This window comes from Podarcis muralis, chromosome 13 (genome assembly GCF_964188315.1).
Source record: "Podarcis muralis chromosome 13, rPodMur119.hap1.1, whole genome shotgun sequence".
Taxonomy (NCBI): Eukaryota; Metazoa; Chordata; class Lepidosauria; order Squamata; family Lacertidae; genus Podarcis; species Podarcis muralis.
The window spans coordinates 7,182,128-7,203,657 of record NC_135667.1 but is presented as its reverse complement, the minus strand read 5'-3'; the positions used below and the strand labels follow the sequence as shown (position 1 = coordinate 7,203,657).

The 21,530-nt window shown below is 51.9% G+C and overlaps 2 protein-coding genes across 5 annotated transcripts in view; both read right to left on the bottom strand.

The window, feature by feature from the left end:
- Window positions 1-9,857, bottom strand: part of CDH24 (cadherin 24) — a 34,392-nt gene extending 24,535 nt beyond the window's left edge. Inside the window, exon 1 of one of the 2 annotated variants that reach the window (XM_077916906.1) lies at window positions 9,639-9,857. The gene's annotated coding sequence lies outside the window, so the exon portion shown is untranslated. Of the gene's footprint in view, window positions 1-5,366; window positions 7,313-9,638 lie in introns of those variants that run through there. The other variant, XM_077916907.1, reaches the window with a different exon arrangement.
- Window positions 9,858-18,573: 8,716 nt separating this feature from the next.
- ACIN1 (apoptotic chromatin condensation inducer 1) overlaps window positions 18,574-21,530 on the bottom strand; it is a 37,373-nt gene continuing 34,416 nt past the window's right edge. For all 3 annotated transcript variants that reach the window (XM_077916904.1, XM_028703276.2, XM_077916905.1), the window contains 3 exons: window positions 20,272-20,590; window positions 19,745-19,845; window positions 18,574-19,249 (listed from right to left, as the gene is read on the bottom strand). In XM_077916904.1, the coding sequence (XP_077773030.1) occupies window positions 18,956-19,249; window positions 19,745-19,845; window positions 20,272-20,590 (714 nt within the window). In that variant the 3' untranslated portion in view covers window positions 18,574-18,955. The remainder of the gene's footprint in view (window positions 19,250-19,744; window positions 19,846-20,271; window positions 20,591-21,530) is intronic.

Sequence of the window (21,530 nt, the reverse complement as noted above, 5' to 3'; positions counted from 1 at the left end):
TAACCCAGGGTACTATTTCTGGGTTAGTGGAGTCTGTAACCTGAAGCGTTTGTAACCTGAGGTACCACTGTAGAGCCATTTTGTTGCTCGGGTCTGTGGGGTTTGCTCCTCTTTCCCGCTTGGGGAAGCTCCAGCCCCGAATCATTCACAAAGCATCCCTTGGGTGCAGCCATCTTTCCAAACCCACAAAACCACTAGGGCCTCCTCGTGGAGTTCCTAGTTGCCCAACATCCAGAGTCTACCATCCACACGTGTACCCGCGATGCGAAATGTTCCGACCATCTGGGCATCTCCAAGCTCCTTTTTTCCTCCATGCACCCACCCCTTTCCCCTTCCTCCTCTCCCCACACGTCCCTCTTTAAACCACCCATCCATCTCCTGCAGCACCCGCCCACTATTCATCCATCCGTCCACAGAGATCTTCAAATATGCCCATCGCTCCATCCACCTGCCCATCACCAACCTGTCCAAAGACAGCACTTAACTATTCATCTAAGCCATCTGCCCGTCCATCCATCCATCCGTGCAGATTATTTATCTATGCATCCGCCTGTGCCTCCCTCTCTCCTTCCTTCCCTGCATCTTCTCTCCCTCTTGTTCTCACTCCCTCCCCCCCCCCCCACAACACACACACTCCTGGTGTCTCTGTTCTACATTCCCCTCAGGTCTTGCTCCCCAGCCTGCCCTGCAGACGAGAGAGGACAGATGATGGATGGAGCGAGAAATGGACAGACGGAGAGATAAACGCAGTTGCAAGGAAGGGCAGAACGAGACAGAGATACCGCCTCGTCCTGTTTTGTGTAGGGATATATATATGCCTACACTCTGGGGTTAATTCGTTGTCGTCCCCCGACAACCTACCTAGTGGGATCTAGCAGCGGAAACGGGCAGGAGGAGCCAGGGGCCAGAAAAACTTGATGTCTCCTTGGCAAAACATTTCGGCCACGTTTGCCTCTGTGCTTAAAGCCTCTGCCATCATTGACTTGGGTCACCGAGGAAGGCCTGAGGCCTTGTCCTCTTTCTTCTAGGACCCTTGACCACGCTAGGGAATAATAGCAGGGCAGTTGGGGTACCCTCTTCACTTAACCCTCTGCAATATTTTGCCTGGCTACCTGCCTGCCTTCCCAGTCCTTGGTTTCGAGAGGGTGGGGGACAGACGCCAGGACCCAGAACTGCCTAGAAGGAGCATCCTCTGACCTGGACGCCCTCATCCTCAGCCCTTGACATGGGAAGACTCTCTGACCTCAGGAGCCTGCGGCAGTTGCTCGCTCCCGCAGGAAGCGGTGAGAAGGGCCACAGACTTGGACGGCTTTCAAAGAGGATGGGGCAAATCCGTGGGAGGATTCGGCCATCGACAGCTACAAGCCATAGCGGCTGTCTTCTGCAGCATGCTTCTGGGAATCGCAGGAGGTGGAGAGTGTTTTGGTGCTCAAATCCTGCCTCTGGGTTTCCCCCCGGGGCATCTGGTTGGCCACTGTGAGATCAGGATGCTGGACTAGACAGGCCACTGGCCTGATCCAGCAAGGTCTTCTTATGCTCTTAAGGGAGATGCACTCTGCATATGCTCTGGGGAGCCCTGGTTTTGCTCTTGCTTCATAGCCTCAAGGGGTAAGCTCTGCCATTGGCAACTAGTGCAAGGGCTGAGCTCCACCACAGACCCCTCCTTCCTTCCTTCCTTCCTTCCTTCCTTCCTTCCTTCCTTCCTTCCTTCCTTCCTTCCTCAGTTTTGTTGCTCCTTCTTCCACAACCTGGGAGCTTCCAGACTGTCACTGCTTTTGAGCTGGATTCAACCACACACCAGCAAATTTAGGCTGCATGGTTAAAGTTGACTTGGCCCTCTTGTACTCAAAACCCTGTATATATATCCTGCCGTGAGCTGCCCTGAGATCTTCGGATGAAGGGCAGAATACAAATTTAACCAAGAAAGAAATAAGAAACCCACTTTCCCCAAAAGATCCAACTTTTCACGACACGGAAAGTGCGGGGGTAACACTGGCTTTGGCGCCACATCATCTAACCTCCCCGCAAACGAATTGGGGCAAACGCTCACTAAATGGCAAATGAACTAATCAGGATGAAATGCGCAATGCACAGGTCGTCCGGAAGCACCCCGGGTCTCCCCACCTTTTCGTATTTCTTTTGCTCAGCCGGCATCTGCATTCTCTGCCTTTCTCACAGTTTTCCCCCTCCTCTCTCTCGCCTTCCTTGTTAGCGGTTTCCCTCTGAGGCCTTCGTTCAACCCAATTAACCTGCGGGGCAGTTGGGCCCAACTGCGGCCTGACCTGCTTTAACCTTTCGAGCGTGATCCAGAAATGCAGTTAATAAATTTTTTCTTTCTTTCTTTTTTTTAAACACCCCCGCTTTGCCCTCCAGTGGCGCCCTCTGTTGAAACTGGCACGAAGATCTGGTCCCCAGTTCCTCCTCCCTCCTCCTCGTCCTCCTCACTATACCGGGGCCTAATCGCTGTAATTCATTCAGAGCGACAACTGATTCAGTCACTTGGCTTCTCCTTATTGATCGGAAATGAAGATAAACAGCGAGGAAATGAGCAAAGGGGGGGAGGGGAATGGGAGGCTGGGAGCGCGTGTCCAGCAGGTGCTTCCTCAAGAAGCAGCCAGCCCCGGATTTAATTTGAGATGGCGGCAGAGAGAGGGAAAAAGCTGGGCTTGACTCCTGCTGAACAGGCACTCTCTCAGGCCTCGGCCCCCGTTTTCAGTAGCCAAATGCAGCCCTTGGGCAATGCAGGCTGTGCGTCTCAGTGGCAGAGAATTATCTTTGCACGCAGAAACTCCCAAGTTCGATCCCAGCCTGGGGGTGTCTCCCTGCCTGACACCCTGGAGACCCTCTGCTGCCAGTCAGTGTAGGCAAAACTGCACTCGGTGGGCCGAGGGTCTGGCTTCAACGTAAGGCAGCTCACTGCGCTCCTGTAAGCAACTTGTTCGGTTCAGGCACGAACCCAACAGCCGCTGCCTCTCTCAACCGCTTTTGGTAATGTAGATCAGGGGTCAGCCGTGGGCCTGTCCACCGTCCCTCAGACCATGTGGTGGGCCGGACTATATTTTGAAGGGAAAAAATGAACGAAATCCTATGCCCCACAAATAACCCAGAGACGCATTTTAAATAAAAGGACACATTCTACTCATGTAAAAACACGCTCATTCCTGGACCGTCCGCAGGCTGGATTGAGAAGGCGAATGGGCCGCATCCGGCCCCCGGGCCTTAGGTTGCCTACCCCTGATGTAGATTATAGAGTTGGGAGGGACCCTGTGGGTCATCTAGTCCAACCCCTTCAATGCAGCCATCTCATGCGAGGATTTGAACCTTCAGCCTTGGCATTATCAGCACCAAGGGATTGTGCTGGTAGAGTATCTGCTTTGCAGGCAGAAGGTTGCAGGTGAAATCAACGATGGCATCACCGAGGAGGGCCGGAAGAGACACGTGTCTGCAGCCTTGGAGAAATGCTGCCAGTCAGTGCAGGCAATACTAGGTAGACCAGTGGTCTGACACAAGGCAGCTTTCTATTCTCCTATAATTCCAAAGCACCAAAGTCGAGTTTCCTTCCCTGCCCTCAGAGGAGCCCCAAGTTGTCCCCTGCTCCCTGCAGTTGGAGACCAAGAGTGAAAGACTCGACCCTGGGGGGCCTCTGAACATGTGCAGAGTTCTCTCCCTTCACCTGCGAGTTGCCACAAAAAATGTCTCTCTGTGTTCCAGGCTACAAGGGTGCGACTGCAAGGGGAAGTATTTCAGAGACTGATCTCTTTCACGGGCCTAAAACTAGGTGAGGCCTGGCTCAAACTTGCCCGACTTTTCATGCCCCATCTCACGTCTTTCTCTCAGTTTTATGGGCTGGCTTGCCCCATTCTGCCCACCGACCCTGCGGACAACTATGGCGTTCACAACGCTATTTCCCAGAAGCCTCTGCGGCCTTGCATGGCGCTGTGGGGCAAAACCCTCGGACCTCATTGCGGCGTGATCGTTTCGAGACCAAGCCCTGTGGAGAAGGAGGAATATGCTGAATTATCTTTCCCCAAGGGACAACTTATGTGGCTTTCCCAATATGGTTGGGCTCCGAAATCCAGCCGTCCCCAGCCAGCAGGCCAAGCGATGGTGGGGGATTGTGGGAGCTGCAGCCCAGGAAGGGGTGGGCGCCAGGAAATGGCTTGAACTTTGGGACTTTTGCATTTTAAACAAAGTGCTCTGGCGCGGAGCTACAGTCCTTTTGCCCTACAACATAGAGGGTCTCCCTGTTCCCCCACCAGCAACCCTTGCTCTAAGAAGCGGCAGTTTCCTCCCAAGTATTTTAAAAGGGTGTCAGAAAGAAGACGGAGAGTATGCCGTATCTGCTGAGGGCGAGGATAAGAAGAAACAATTTTAAATTACAGGAAGGCGCATTTAAGATCTGAGAGATCTGAGGGCTGGGGAGAGGCAGGATGGAAAAGCCCCCCCGTTTAATTTCAAAAGCAGATCAGCGTGGAGCAAGCAACCGACTTGGGGAGGGCAGGCGGGGAGAGATAGGATTTTCACCGTTGCAGGTTTCTGAAGAAGCCAGCAAGGCACAAAAGCTCAGGTCTAAGTTTCTAGTCAGCACTGCATTTTCCCAGAGGCAACTTGCCCTGTCCCACAACAACGACATCTCCTCCCTTCGCTTTTCCCTCAGTGTTACAGATTCAGCCCAAAAGTTGCCTGAGCACCAGCCTCAGGTATCCATTTACAAAAAGTAGGACTTGATTCCTTTCCTACCCCCTTCCAAATTTCCCGTTGTCTGTACATAATTTGAATGAAAAGACCCAGCTCTCTTCACTCCTTTGCCCTGCGTTAGTTGCATTCACACATGCAGGCACGTATCCTGCCTATCAAGCACCTAGCTCAGTCGGCAGAGCATGAGACTCATAATCTCAGGGTTGTGGATTCGAATCCCGTGTCGGGCAAAAGATTCCTGCATCACAGAGGGTTGGACTAGATGACCCTCGCACCCCTTTCTTCCAATTCCGCAATTCTATGATTATATCACACAAATAACTCGAGAGGGTCTCAGAGGCTCTGCCGTCGCGCGTGAAAAGACACGCCGATGCCACTCTCTTGTTCCCTGAGCCTGGCTAACAAACCCAGAGTAATGACCACTCGCAGGTCTCTACCACAGGTCAGAATTAGCTCCGGCAAAACACACATTTCAAGGGCGTCTGGGGTGTGCGTGGTAGCAGCACCCATTTCCCACCGGAAAAAGGTGGCTAATGAAATAAACATGCTAGGAAGCTGCAGGAGTTTCGTTTCCTACTTTTTACATTTCCCCAGACAGGCATCTTAAGACAGATGTCCGAAAGCAACCCCAAGCTGCATTAAAAAATAATAAAAAAACGTTAGCTTACAAGTGGGTCAAGTCAAATACATCTAAACTCCCTCCACGGGAGCCAAAAGCTGACCGGCCAACCACAAATCTGGGCAGTCAAACAGGCGCAGAGGCAGACCGCTGTAAAGTTTCCGTTTCATAAATTCTGGAACGCTCCCCAAGATGTGTGCGATGTCCAGAGCCAGCCTCAGATATTTTGCCACCTGAGGCAAAACAGCTAAGCTGCTTCTCTCCCGCCCAGGCCTGGCAAGATTCAGGCCGGCAGATCCAAAATGGCGCTTAGTTCCTGCCGCCGAGCCGCTAAAATTATACCGTTGAGGGGGTATGTTTGGGACGGAAATTGTCCCAAAAAGACAAGCCCTCAAATTGTGTCCCGGTTCTGCCGCCTGAGGCGATGACTTTTGATCTGGCCCAGCCCAGGACAAACAGAAAGAAAACACGGAAATCGCTCTCTGGGATTCCTTTAGCAACACAAACCTCTTTTCGTTCGCACAACTGGGGTGGTTCAAACAACAGTATTCTTCACATACACCCCCCCCAAAAAAAATCCTATTTTCAACGTGCTTTTATATGAAGTGGCAGCTGTTATCTGTGTCAATGATTGAAGAAAGGGATGACAGAATAGTCAATACAGAATAAATATTAGCGATTTTGTGTATGAGAATATATTTGAGGAAGCTGCCTTATACCGAATGAAGCTTATTTGTCCACTTTATCATGTTTAGCCTGCTCTGACTGGCCACGATCCACCATCTTGTTATTATTAAATTTATTATGATTATGTAACTGGAGACATCAGGGATCGAACCTTGGACTTTCTCCATGCAAAGCGAATGCTCTGCCAGTGAGCTACAGATCCCCATTTTGCGGGGTTAAAGGAAGGCACTCGCATGCACAAATGTGCTAGGAGGTTTGAACTTCTGTGGGTACAATAGCTGGTTGTGGCTCATGACGGTTGAGGGGAAAGGCACTCTGCCAATGCTCAGAGCACACGCTGCCTTTTTATTATTTCCCCGCATCCCAAGGCTAGATCCCAGCACTCCAAAATATCTCAAGCATTAAGACCAGGTAATAATTCAAATTTTTGTTTGTTTAACAAGGATGCTGACAGCATCTTTTAGTCCTGGAATCTGTCACTTGCAAATTTTGTGAATGTGGCCCAGAAAGCAGCAAACAGGCAATTATGATGTTTCTTGTGATCAAATGTACATTCTTGTTTTCGCTTAACTTACTACAGAACTGGGAAGTGTTAAGACGGTGGCTTGTTTTTGTTTTTAAAAAGGAGACAACACGGAAATGTGGATTCTAATAGGCACCAGGGAGTGTGATTATGGGATCAGGGGGTGGTACTTATTCCGGATTAATTAATCCAGATTGAAAGACTGATCAATCTGATACACACCCTCATCTCCGTTAAGTGATTTTGAGCCAGCGCACCCACAGATAGTGTTAACCCTGCCTGCCTGTCCTTCAGAGAGTTGCCAACTGCTTCCCTGTTCCCCAGATGCTGTGTTTTTGACGTTAGCCCATTGCTCAGAAACGTAGCCCGCTAAAAAGCCTTTTTTTCTGGCTTGGAGATCAGGAGATGAGAAAAGCTTTACCCTGCCTAATTTCTCCTCAGATCAGACTGCCGTTAAAGGCACGTGGGGCAAGGGCAGTATGATAAAGGTGGCAACTTTTCTAGGACATAAGGAAAGATGAACCTAAAAGACTAGGTCCCTGTTCATTCATGCCCCACTGATTTAAAACTGCTTGCATTTCTTTCTTTCTTTTAATGCAAAAAGCAAAAAAAGGGGGGGCAGAGACATATAGAAGTATCTCATTTATTACTTCGCCGTTTAAATGCCAATTTCCAGTAGCCTCTGTAACTGCAAATCTTGTATCCCAGATTTCCTAGATGCCATTAAAATAAATCAGGGGCTCCGAATGAGGCCCTAAACTGGGACCAAGGCTGGTTGTGTTTGTTTTAATTCCCCGCTGCTTCCTCCTGAAAGTGATGCCCTCCTCCCCAGCCCTCTCCACCCCATCCCTTCCTTCATTTATTCCTTCTCCCCCTCCAGGCAGGCTCTGTCTCTTTCCTCCCTCCCCCTCCCCTCCTGCCCAAATCTAAGCGGATTTTTTAGGATTAGTTATTCCCAGACCCTGGGAGAATAAACCCAGCAAATCTTATTTCGCCTCGTCAGAAAATTGACTCCAAGAGAAAGCGGGGTGGGGGGTGGGGGTAATGCAGCCCTTAGTGGTGGGGAGGGAAATATAATGAGGAGGGGGGCATGATGGACCTGTGGTGTGGGGGGGGGGGACAGATTCCCCCTGAAACTAGAAGTCCAAAAAGATATTGGGTGGGTTTTGGGGTGATTTTTTTTTTTTTTTGAGAAGCCACAAGCGAATTTGGTTAGAGTCACACTGGGTGTAGATAATGTTGGGGGATGGCTGGGCCTCTGAAGTACAGTTGGACAGGGTGGGTCTTCTAGGCAGTGGCGTAGCGTGGGGGGTGCAGGGGGGTGCAGGGGGGGGGCCGGCCGCACCGGGCGCAACATATGGGGTTAGGGCAAATCCACAGGTTAGGGGGCGCAAATCCACGGGTTAGGGGGCGCAAATTACTTGCCTTGCCCGGGTGCTGACAACCCACGCTACGCCACTGCTTCTAGGGGACCCGGGCACCCCAGTTTTACGATTCAGTGTGTTCCCAAAAATGAAAAACCTTTCAGTAGGTAGAGTGGGGCCAGAGTTAGGTCCGAAATGGAGACCTTGAAGTATTGGTCAGGACCAAAGCTGGGATTTATTTATTTATTTGCGGTTTGGGGGGGGGAGAGGGAATCGGGTCTGAAATTGAACCTGAGGAGCAATAATCGAAAGAGGGAGGCCAGAACACCAGGGGCTTGGCTTGCTAGGAAGAGGTCAAGGGCCTTGGGGAGTGAGCATGGCGACAGGTAATCCAGGAAGGAATAGCATTCATTTAAAGATCAGGGGGCAGCTTTGGGGGCACGAGGACCAAGGTGCATTGAGGAATGCAGAGGATTATTGGGGGGGGGGGAATAATGGGCTGAGATGGGAGACTGAGGGCAGAGCCACCCCAAATCTATAGCCACCCCATAGCCCTTGTGGAGTACCTACGACACTTGAAGAGGGGGTGAGCTGATGCTGATGTATAAATCAATCTGGGGAGGGGGGGCTGTCATAAAATGCCTTGTAGGGGGTCTCTCCAGATCTGGGTGGATGTGGGGGGGAGGGGCTGTGGGTCAGGTTTCAGCAGTCCTCACCACAGCCCTCCCTCTCCTGGGAATCCTTGTGGGGCGGGAGGCTGAGGTGGTGGGGGTCCTTATCTCCATCTCCCCCCCTCCCTCGGTCATGCCAGCAGGTGTCCCCCCCTCTTTTTCCAGCCTCCCAATGCCCCCCGCAATCCTTTCCCCCGCGCTGCAGTCTTAAGACTCCCGGGGTAGATTTACAACCCAGGGCTGCGTGAGTGAAATTCCTAATGAGGCGCCTCGGAATCGCGGAATGAGACAGGCAGAAAGAAAGAAAGAGGGGAAGAGAAAACGGGGGGTGGGGGTGGGGGGGGGAGAGAGAGAGAGAGAAGGAGGGAGAGAAAGGCGAGAGCGCGTCTGTTTGGGGAAAGGGGGGGGGGTCCCTCGCCGTCCCAGCCTCCCCTCCCAGACGGGAATCCCGCCAGCCACAACATTTGTCACAATCAATACGGAATTCTCTCCGGAACGAAGGAACGAAAAAGCCCGGCGGACGGATGAGTGCGGGCGCCGCTGGCTCCCCATCGCTTTCCCCCCTCCTCGCTCCCGTCACGTCCCTAATCAAACTTTGATCCCCGACTCCCCCCGGGAATAGGAGGGGGTGGGAAACACACACACACACATACACAGCTGGGGCTGGAAAGAAGGAATGAGAAAGTGGGAGGGACGGAGAAGTGCAGGATGGAACCGCCGCCCCCCACCCCGAATAGAATTCTACATATTTTGCCTTTTTATCAATTAGTGATTCCCGCGCTCCTCCCATGCCCTGGAGCCAGGTCTAGAAACAGCCCCCTCCCCAAATAATATTATTATTATTAATAATAATATAGCATGGTTGGGGGAAAGAATGGATAAGATGGGGGGAACTGAGCTCTTGTAGGGAAGTGGGGTGGGTTGTGGGGTTCGCCCGCACTCCGTCCCCCCCCCCACGCCACCCCCACATTTTGCCACCCCCCTCTTCTTGTGGGTACCCTCTGGGGGCTCCACCCCTCTATCCTTCTTCTCCCTCTGCCTTCCCCCCCCCCACCCTAAAAGTGAAGGGAACCTACCTGAGTCGCTGGGAGTCCGGGAAAAGGGGTTAAGGAAGGAGGGAAGGAGACAGAGATGTAGAAGGAAGGGGGGAAGAGAGGGAGAGAGAGAAAGAGGAGGGAGGTAGAAGAGAAGAGAGAAAGAGAGAGAGAGAAGCAAAGGGCGAGAAGGAAGACGGGAGCGCAGCAGGACCAGCGACAGAGAGAGGCAGGGATGCTCCTTCTGCAGAGATGCTCGTCTGATCCTCCCCCCCCTCCCTCCCTCCCTCGTCTTTCTCAGCTACTACTCACGCTCCCCCCTCCCGCCAGGGTGGTCTGAGCAGAGGGAGAGAAATAATGGAGAGGAAGAGATAAGAGCCCCCCCCAAAAAAAACAACTGAAAAGCGCGACCCCCCTCTGCCTGGCACTGCGACAATGTCTGCCCCCAAACCCTGACCCACAGAAACCCCCGACAGCCGTGCCAATGTCCCAGTCCTGGACCCCTAGAAGCCTTCGACCAGGACTCCCCCCCACCCCAATTTTCTGAACTCTCTTCAACCCCCACCCCAATAGAGCCGTCCCTCCTGGTCTTAAAACTGTCTCTCCCCCCCCCCCCCACAAGAATTGGGGGTCCTCAGTCCTGACTTGAAGACCCCTCCTCAGAATTGCTGGTATCCTTCCACTCTTCTTCCCCCCCCCAAAAAAAAAACTCCTTTCCTGTCCCGGCACAAATCTAATTATTTATTTCATTCCCCCACCTGCCACTTGTCAATTCTTGCTACCCTCCACTCCACACTTAAACTCTTCTGCCCCCCAACTGACTCTCAGAACCCCCCCCCAAAAGAGCCCCACAAACAGAGTGCCTGGTCCATAGTTTATATCCAACCTTCAACCTTGCCCCCCAACCCAATATCTCACTCTACAGGACTAGGTTCGCCTCTACTTTTGACCCATGGAGACTGCTAATCCCCACATCAATTAACCTAACCTTAGTCCAGACCCATCATTTGGGACTTAATCCAGCACTCTTTACAATACATTTTTCAATTCTGCCCTAAAACTGCCCCCAATGCTTGCTGAGCCCCACACAACCAGCATCTATAGGTCAGCTCTGCTCAAAACCAGCTCAAAATCACATGCCACACACACCCCATTTTTGACATATTGGGGGGCCGGCCTCCAAATATAATGTTCCCCTGACTTGACACCACAGACATCCAACGTGTGCTTCTCTTGAGCCAGGCTTGGCCCCAGAATCGGTTTTCAACATCCAGGAAAATGGGAACAAGCAGGACAAGAGTGCCTATGAGCATGTGCAGAGTGTGCTCGGCTTTCCTCACTAGGTAACAACCCCCAGACATAACATGTGGAGAGGTAAGCGGAGAGGGGGCTTCCGTGGCAAAACGGAAGACTCCCCCTCCCCAGGTGGCCTTGAGCCCCAGCACCTCTCCATTTGGAGATCTAGCGAATACAGTACAAGGTGTATTGAACCCAAGCCCTGCGCCCAAGTCTTTCAGCTCTGCCTCCCAGCTTTGCCCTCAGCCTCTTCCCTCAGCCAGAATACCCCACCTGCTGCGTGCGAACCCCCCCACCCTACCCAAAATGAATTGTTTGGCTGCAATTGCATTTTAATGAGCTCTTGAATATTTTAAGGGACTGGGAGAGGTGAGGGAGGCAGAAATTTGGCCTATTTGGGAGGGAGCGGGAGCCAAGGAAAAATGGCGGGGAGTTGGGAAGGGGGTGGGCACCCGTGATGCTTGTGAACACCCCACCCGACCCCCACCCTCTCTGGCAGCCAGGATCTTGGAAAGCGGGGCTCCCAGAAACCTCCCCACCCCACATATCTCCCCCCACCTCCTCAACCCATTCTCTCGTTCCCTGAATTATTCACGAGAAGGAAACTTTGTGAATTCCTAATGAGGGCTCATTTTAAAAAATTGATAGTGGGGCTTGCGCTCCCGCGGACTGCCAGGCAGAACGAAAGAGGGGGGTCCCTTGCCACCGCCCCCCTTTGCCCAAATCCAGAAGAGGGGGAATCAGAGAACGGGATTGGCGTAGGAATGATGCAGGTCAACCATCAACACAGCTCAGAAGAAGGAATGAGGGAATTGGGGGCCCCCAACAAAAGTGGGGGAGAAGGGAGAGTCGGGGTGTGCAGGATGGTTGAGGTGGAAGATTGGGCTATTTGTGGGTCAGGATTGGGGTTTGTGGTGCAGAGATGGGGCTTGAGGGATGTCCTTGGGATCTGGGGGGGCTTGAACTTTGGGGTGCTGCGTGGCTCAGGCCTGAAAGGCATCAGGTGATTTTGGGGGGGCCACAACGGCAGGGAGTGGGGTGGGGGCTGGGGGGCGCTGCGAGTCACGCTCGTGGAGGCCCAGCGAGGCTGCTGGCGTATTCATTATTGGTCTGCTTTTAACGATCGATTGAGGTTTAATTAACTGGCTGCGATTATTTGAGGGAATTTAAATAGCGTAATTAACCCGGCGGGGGAAACTGGGCTCTCTGCTGTTGAGGAAGGCTGAGGAAGAGGTGTCTGGACGGGGGCGGTGTGGACTGAGGAATGGGGGGAAAGGGGGGCAAACCCCAAATATTTGGAGAGGGCAAATCCATTTGGGGTGTGTGTGTTCAGAGCTGAATCAACCCATTTCCTGCCAGTGTTTGCAGTCTGGGAAAAATGGGGGTCATTTCGGTTCCTTCCTCACCACGGTTTTTTTGTGGGGGGGTCTTGTGATCAAGCTCTACTTCCCCATAAATGGACTAAGAAGAAGGGTGTGTTTGTGTGAGATAGAGATTAAATATATTAAGCAAAAGCCCTGAAGTTTAAAAAAGGGAGAAGACTTTTAAAAACCATTGTCAGCACACCAGGCTGGGGCTAAAAGCCAGCACCCCCCAGAAGTGTGGGGCTGGTGAGCGACTTATATGGAGAACTGGGGACAGGTTTGAGGAGTTGCACTGGTCAAAGTAGAAAGGCGGATTTTGGGTGTGGGTCTTTCCAGCGGTGTTTAGGTGGTGAGAGTGGATCATGGTAGGGGGTCAGTGTCTATAGGTTAGGCCGAAGCCAGGAAAGGTCAAAGGGCAGTTTTGGTAGATATGACTACACCAGTCTCCCATATAAAGGGGGGCGTAGGTGGGGCAGGGGATCTAGGCTTTGGCATAGGCTGGCAATTGGGGAAGGGGTCAAGGAAAGGGTGGACATGCAGGTTCTTGGAAGTGGCCATCGGGGTCAGGAGTCAAAGATCTGACCGAGATGCAAGACGGGGATTTTTTGGGCAGAGCCAATCCTGGCTTCCTCTGAGCCGAGAGCCGCCTCGCAACGCACAACAGCACAACCAGAGAAAGAGGTGAAGGAGAAAGGCGATAGCAGAGGAGAGATAAAAATAGACCCGCGAGGAGAAAGAGGACCCGGGGGAATCGCGTGGGAAAAGAGGAATCTTCCCCCCACATCCATCGGCGGCTGTCACTCAACGCCTAACCGTTCCCACACCCCTCCGCTGAGGCAGGATCATGAGGGAGTCTCTCTCCGCCTCTGCTTGCCCCATAGCAAAGCCCTGACCCCCAACCCTGGCTAGGGCAGCTATCACATCCAATCCCCGTGGCCTCGCGATGCGCAGCAAGGCAGTTGCCTCCCAAGGACTTAGAGGACTCAGAAAGTGGACAGGCCCCACTCAGCACAAGTTTCCGCTGTGTGGAGAATAGCAGAAAAACAAAAGCAGAAAGAAATAGGCAGCCCAGCCCGAGCTGAAGTGTTGTATAAGCTGTTTTTTAACAAGACGTTTATTGATTTGTAATAGTATTTTTATACCGTTAGTTTGCTTTATGGAGGTTTTTTTTTATAGTTACAAGGCTCCTGGGACAGAGGGGAAAATACAGGCTAAAAATATCTGAATTTGCCACCCTAAAACTCTTAAACCTTTGCTCAGATCTGCTTCCTTTCATCATTTTTTTGGTCTCCTCATGTTTAACTCTGCCACCAGGAGGACTAGAACCTTATGTAAAACAAAAGCTATGGTTCCCATGGCTGGAACCTGCTTCTCGTACCAATTTCGGCGCTTGCGTTTTGCAGAAGGCCAAGCAATCCACACAGGCCTGTGGGCAAGCTATGAAATGAAATAAAAAAATAAATGAGGGGGTATATAATGGATAACAAGGAGAGACTACCATGATCACTTCTGGCCCTATCAAAATATATGGTTGTGGTTGCCAGCATCAATGAATTTAAAGACAAGGTGGGGTCAGTTTGTGGCCTGTTAACATCAATATCCTATTAGAACCTCCATGTTCAGGTGCAACATATCTGTGAATATAATCTACTGTGGATAAACAGCAGGAAGTGAGCTCTTCGAGTGTGGCTTTCTCTCGCTTGAAGTGCAGAGTGTTTGAGGACCGGGACATTCGCAGGGAAACCAAAATGCTTGTTTACAAAGCTATTGTACTACCAACCTTACTACTGTATATGCTTGTGAAACGTGGATCACATATAAACGCCATCTCCAGTTCATCGAAAGATTCATTCAACAGTATTTCCGAAAAATTTTACACCTCACTTGGGAAGACAGGCGAACTAATATCAGTGTACTGGAAGAAGCAAAGATCACCAGTGTTGAAGCAATGATTCTTCAACATCAACTTCGTCGGACTGGTCATGTTGTGCGGTTGCCTGATTATCGTCTTTCAAAGCAGCTACTCTATTCCGAACTTAAAAATGGAAAGTAATGCTGATGGTCAACAAAAGAGGTTTAAGGACTTTCAAGGCAAATCTTAAAAAATGTAGTATAAACACTGACAACTGGGAAACACTGACCCGCGAGCGCTCCAGTTGGAGAACAGCCTTTACCAAAGGTGTCATGGGCTTTGTAGAAGCTTGAACTCAGGACGCAAGGGAGAAACGTGCTAGGAGGAAGGCACGCTTGGCAAATCCACACCGTGATCAACTCCTGCCCGGAAACCAATGTCCCCACTGTGGAAGGACGTGTGGATCCAGAATTGGCCTCCACAGCCACTTGCGGACTCACTGTTAAAACCGTGTTTATGGAAGACAATCTTACTCGGCTACGAGTGATCGCCAAAGAAGAAGTCCATAGACCACCACTGGCAGAGGATGGGGGAAATTCTGTATTGGCGGGCTTTTCTGTGACAAAATTGGTGCTTTTAATTCGATCTCTTACGCTCATTGTGTGTCTTGGGGGCTTCAGCAGTGGGGCTGGCTGGCAGAGAGGCAGAAAATAAAGGCTATCGCAACCGCAGTAGCGTACATACACGAGGGACGGCAGAAATCTTCAAAGCTCCTCCGCAGCCCATAAGTTGGCTGAGCATCCCCCTGTGCGCTCTTAACGGAGAATTTGCAGGGGACCCACTGCGACCGGCACCTAGGGGAAACAGCAGAGGGTCCCCGGGTGGGGATTAGCTCCTTCTCCAGCTAGGCCTCTCTTCGCCGGCCACCCCCACCCCCAAATCCCGTTAGGTGATGTAATCCTCCCAAGCTTGAGCCGGAGTTAGGAGGATCGAAAGAGGAAATCTGGTGGATCAAGCAATCTGCTATGGAGAACGAGGCAGGAACGGAGGCCGTGTGGGTGTGGGAATGTGTGCAAAGCTTTAATCATCTGTAAGGTCTAAAGCCCTCGTCTCTCTACCCACCCGGTTTCCACACACACACACACACGCTGCCCGCCCCACAGGCACACACACGCAGAGCCGCTCAACTGCGCCCAACTTTCCACTGAGACAGGACTGCTGCTAGTCACCTGGCAGAGAAGCACGTAGAAAGGGCACCACCTATCTGTAAGCCGTCCGCCCCCCCCCACCTTGTCAAGAAGGCTGAGTTTTGGTGCACATCGCCACAAGCGGAGCACACACTCACCTGCTGCAAACAGGTGGAGGAAATGGGGGAGAGAGGGGAGAATAGGCTCAGCCGGGTACAGTGGTACCTCGGGTTACATACGCTTCAGGTTACAGACTCTGCTAACCCAGAAATAGTACCTCGGGTTAAGAACTTTACCTCAGGATGAGAACAGAAATGGTGCGGCGGCAGCGGGAGGCCCCGTTAGCTAAAGTGGTACCTCAGGTTAAGAACAGTTTCAGGTTAAGAACGGACCTCCAGAATGAATTAAGTTCTTGTACATAGGAAGCTGCTTTGTGCCACTCTTAAATCTCAGGGTCGGGGGTTTGAGTGCCATGTTGGGCAAAAGATTTCTGTCAAAGCGATAAACATCTACCTGACATTCAGAAGACATCTGAAGGGAACTTTTTAATATGTGACATTTTAGTGTATCTTTCATTTTTGTTGGAAGCCGCCCAGAGTGGCTGGGGAAACCCAGCCAGATGGGCGGGGTACAAATAATATATTATTATTATTATTATTATTATTATTATTATTATTATTATTATTATGCATCGCAGGGGGTTGGTCTGGATGACCCTCAGGGTCCCTTCCAGCTCTATAATTATTTGAGCCTACCATTCATCCAGCACACTTGCCACCCATTCATTTCCAGGCCCAATTCAAGCCCCCCCAATACCTGAAAGACCACCTCCTTCCCTACCCCCACAGGGCAGTGGGGGCCCTGTTGTTTCGCCATGCCCAGCAGCTCAGGGGTGGCATCCCAGGAGAGGCTATTCTCGGCAGCAGCCCCTAAGCTGTGGTACCCCCTCCCCACAGGACGCTGTGAAGATGCATCTCTATTCTATAGTCATTTGCACCCTTGAGGTGTACATTTTTAGAATCCGGAGTCTGTGATTGTTAAGTTTTAAACTGTCTGCAATATTGTGTTTTGATTGTTCCAACCCACCCAGGGACCTTAGAGCGATGGACAGGCTCTTCAGGATTTTAGATAAGACATTCCCAGCCGTACCCGAAGATGCCATCAGGGACTGTAACCAGAGGCATTCTGCACTCAGAGCAGATGTCCTACTGCTATGGGATGTATGGCCCTTTTGCCGCATTCTGGGAGCATCTTCCGCAGCATCCCTGGAGGTGCACCAAAATGTGACAGGGAAAATTGTATTCTGCCACGTATGATGTAGCCGAGATTCCTGCATTGCAGGGGGTTCGGCTAGATGACCCTCGGGGCCCCTTGCAATTCTACAATTCTGGTTCAAGTAGGGATGAAAAAGGCAGAGGGGCAGCTAAACGAAAGGAACTGCTGCAAAAAGCCTTTTAAAACTTCACAGTGTTTCTTCCAGGCATAGAAACTCACCTCTGCGTTTTTGTACTGCCGGAAGCGCAGCTCATTTTCAGAGGGTTCTTGCATTCTCCTTTTCCCCCATCTAAGTAATTAGCTGTGGAACACTGGTGCCACCTATCAGCCAGGAAGGGAATTACATGCCTAACAAATGCTTTTTAAAACAAAAAAAATTCCTTCCAGTAGCACCTTAAAGACCAACTAAGTTAGTTCTTGGTATGAGCTTTTGTGTGCATGCACACTTCTTCAGATACACAGAAGTGTGCATGCACACGAAAGCTCATACCAAGAACTAACTTAGTTGGTCTTTAAGGTGCTACTGGAAGGAATTTTTTTTGTTTTGACTATGGCAGACCAACACGGCTACCTATCTGTAAATGCTTTTTAGGCCTTTATATCCCAGACCAGGGGTAAGCAACCTAAGGCCCATGGGCCGCAAGCAGCCCACAGGGGTAGTTAAACCGGCCCCTGAGCAGCCCCTGAACTGAGCCACCCACTCAGCGAGTACCCGCCCGCTGCGCTAAACTGGCGCAGCGCGGCACAGGGACTCACTTCCACGGTGCTGGAAATCGCGTCTGCGCAGATGCAGACACCGGAAATTGCGGGCGGACGTGCAATCCAGCCCATGAAGGGATCTCTGCTGGAGTGAACCGGCCCAGGCGAGGTAAATCTTGCCGACCCCTGCCCCACAGACAAATTCATAGAACTGTAGTTGAGGGTAATCTAGTCCAAAACAGTGTGGAGGAGCTTCAGATACCCAACTCGGGCTTATGAAGCTCATGGGATAAATTTTGGACTAGTCTCTTTGAAGTCTAACTTGCCTCAGAGTGTTGATTTGAGAAAAAATGAGGAGCAGAGACGTCCAGGACTGTGCAATTCTTCAGAGAGGTAAAAAATGCAAATATCTAGCAAAGTTCTCCACAAGGCAGATGGGAACCATTGCAAAACGACTTTTCATAACAGAAGGGATAGTTTATCTTTCGCAATACGCATCATCCCATTTCTGGAACTTGTTTTTAAACTTAATTCCAAAAGAGGAGCAGAGACAGCTGGCCAAAATGGGGTCAGGCTAGATGCCCCCTGTAGACCCTTCCCATGCTGCATATGGGAGTTCTAGCCATTTACTTTTGCCTCCCATTTTTGCACTCTACTAAGGTCTCTCTTGTTGGAACTTTACGTACCCAAACACCCAAGATGTGGACCACGGGCAGCTGGTTAACGCAACTTGAAATGTGCAGTTTTATTGTATTTGCATGCATTGTGTAAGCTTAGGGGGAACTTGCTTCCCCTTTTTGTGAGGCACTTCCAAAATCAATCCAAGTTAGCAAAGAACTTGGGTTCTCATCTTCGGGTTTCTTTTTGGGTGGATCCAGGTGTCCCCTGACTGCTTGCGGTCACTTCTTGGGCCTTGCCCAAGCTGTTTGGAGACCAGCAAGGCTTCTTGACAGTTCAAAGGCACCAGTGAAGCCCATCTGGGTACTGGGAGGAGTGGTGGCGCCTCTGCCTTCTGTTCTCAGCCACCATCTGCTGCCTAACGGCTGCGCAGGCGGAAGACATGTGGCCCCAGGAGGGAGCAGTGTAGTCCCAGGAGGGGGAAAAAGATGTTTGACCCCCGTTTCTGAAATGGCCCTTTCCGATTTTAGCACAAGAGGCTGGAATCGCCAAGCTCTGTTGGTGTGCTGCTAGCAAGGTGTGTGTGTGTGTTTTGCACAGGAGTGTCGGCAGCTAAGAAGCACCCTGCTCCGAGCAGGTTCTGGAACTCGACTCCCCAACCCGACAAGAAAGACGCACAGCGGGTATAAAACTAACGCCATCTCTTTATTATGTTCTCTTTTCCTGTATTCATCAGAATAAAAAAAAAAGATTTCCCCAAAATAAAATACAAATGAACGGGGAGGGAACTGGCCCCGGGAGAAGAGGGGAGCGGGAGGGCTGGGGATAAAAACCGCCCCACTTTCCGAGGAGGAAGGCCCCTCCTGCCTGCCGCAGCCATGACATCCGCCGAGCACGCCCCTCCCTCCTCGCAAGAGCTGCTGGAAAAGGGGGAGCCCAATCCCTGGCTGTCCCAGTCCTCTCCCAAAAAACCAGGGCTAGATTTGGGGTAGGGGGTGGGGGAAGGAAGTGCCGCCACCGCTCCCCCTCCCTCCCCGCAGAAGGTCAAAGTAAAGAAGTTGGAATAGGTCAGCGGCGCCCCCCCCTGTCCTGTGCAGGCGTGCTGCGACTCCGGCTCCGACTATGGCGGGCCTTTGCCTCGCGCCGCTCGCGGTCCCGGCCACTCCGCTCGCCCCCCCTGCTGGCCCCGCCTCCTGTGGCGTTGGGGCGCTCCCGTTCGCGCTCCCGGCTGTGCTCCCGCCTCTTCTCCCGCTCGGCTTGGCGGCTGCGCTCCCGCTGGCGGGCTTCCTCCGCCTCCTGCTCCTTGCGCCGGCGCTCTCGCTCCCGGGCCCTGGCCGCCCGCTCGGCCTGCTTCTGAACGTACTAAGGGGAAGACAACGGGCGAGAAAAGGGAGGTTGGAAATAGCCCCACGGACCAGGAGGGCAGAACCCCCGTGTACCCGGGCAGAACCCATTTAATAATGTGGTTTATCGCCAAGCTTTCCTTCAGAGAAGGCCGCATGGCTCTTTACGACAGCTCGCAGAAGTTGGGCAAAAAAACAAAGGATGCATAAAACATCTGCTTGGCCTGTGTCCCGGGAATCTCTTCCCCTTTAGAAATAGGTTTCTAGTCCTCAGGGAAACAGAGAAGGTGGAAATGTATGCAGCCTCCCGCTGTTCATTTGACCCAGTGCCCCAAAGGATCTGAGTGCGAGGGCAGATTTTGACGGATGTTCTGGATTCCTTGGCTTGTTCACCCTTAATAATAAACAAGGATAACCCGACAGGGGAAGCCAACCCATCTCCCTGCCAGTCCAGACAGCACCAAATGATATTACTGTCTTTCCGGGGCGTTCGTGAAGGACAAGTGTCTCTTACCTGGGTGTCTGTCAAAGGAAGCCAGTAAATGCAGGGGGCTGCCTTGGTTTTGCGGAAAAGGTCGTCCAGCAGTTTAGCGGGGGGCTCTTCCTGGGCCTTTTCTGTTGGCAGAGAGAGAGGAGGAAGCAGAGACCTCAGAGGGGCGAATGCAGCTTCACACTTTTATTATTACAGTTGTTGTTATCGATTAAATACTTTGCACACCAGAGCGGTCTCTGAAGGGAGGCTTCCCAGGCCTTCTTCCCTCGGCTTCCTAAAGACCTCAGGCCCAACCAGATGCTCTCAGCCACTCAAAATGGCGACTGCCGAAAGGCGAGGCGGAGATTTCAAAAATTCACACGGCACTAACGGTCACACTCATGTGTCAGCCTGATAATGCCAGAGGGAAGGCTGAATCACAGCATCGTGGAGCTGGAAGGAAGGGGCTGCGTTCTGCCTGCACCTTCCCACACAGCCCTGGATCCATCACGGAAGGAAGAATTTTCACACACACACACACACACACACTGTGGGCCCATATAGCTCACCCTTCTTCTCGGCTTTCTTCTCCTTAGACTTGGGGCGTTCCTTGCGGCGTCTCTCCCGGGATCGGGACCGAGAGCGGGGCCCCTCGCGCACCTTGTCCCGGTCCCACTCCCGCTCGGCCCTCGTCCTCTCCCGGCGCTCCATCTCTCTCTCCCTCTCGGCCCACTGCTCCCGGACCACCGCCTCCCGCTCTCGTGCCTCCGAGCGCCGCGACATCTCGCGCTCCCCCCGCATGCCCAGGCCCACCCCGGGGAGAGCGAGAGCCTCGTCCGCCTTGGCTTCTGCGGGACGCTCGGCCAGCAGGCCCCGGTGGAAATCCAGCTGGGGAGAAGGAGGAGGAGGAAGATCAGACACACATGGCGGCTTTCCTTAAAACGCCCAGCCCTCCGACCATTCAAGAAGCATTTCCCAACTTATTCCATTGCATTTCACCTAGCAATTTTGTGTCAGAAAATTCGAGACAGGACAGAGAAAGGACTTCTTTAGTCAGTGCACAGGAATTTGATCCATGGGATGGCCACAGATCTGGGTGGCCTTCAGAGAGAATGGAGACAAATTTGTGAAGGGTAAGGCCAGCAGCAGAGGATATTCACCCACTGTCAGAGGCATTATACTGGGGAACGTAAACGGAAGGGCTGTTGCACTTAGGTTCCCATTGGGGCAGGTGGTTGGCCACCTTGACAACAGGACAATGGACTATATGGGCCTATGGGCAGATCCAGCAACCAGGCACTTCAGATGGGCCATGGAGGCTCCTTGTGAGCCAAAAGGCAAGATACAAATGGAAATAGAAAGATAAACTGCCCCTACAGAGCAGTCTTGCTCTGAGAAATGTGCCCACCGGGCCAGGCAATGTCCACCTAGCAAATTGCAGGCCTTCACCCTCAATTTCCACTCCACGTCAACAGGCCTATTATCCCTGGGCAGACTTAAACCTCCATACATTGACCCCATCCTCTAAAACCCCCACTGGCCGCCACCACAACCTTCAACATCAATGAGTTTCACAGGAAAATGTCTTGAAGCAAGACATTCATTTCTGTTTCGTCCAGTCTGAATTCTCCACCAGGTTTTTTAGGAGTTCTGTTTTGGTTCAGTTTTCTCTCCACGAGAAGCCCCAGCCTCTTCAGATGCTACACTCCTCCTGCGTTCTACTTTTAGGAGCCTTTCGCCTCTCCAGACCCTGCTGGACCACAAGTCCAAACACTCCTGACCACTGGGCAACGCAGCCAGACATCCGCCCGCCTCGCTTGCAAAATTG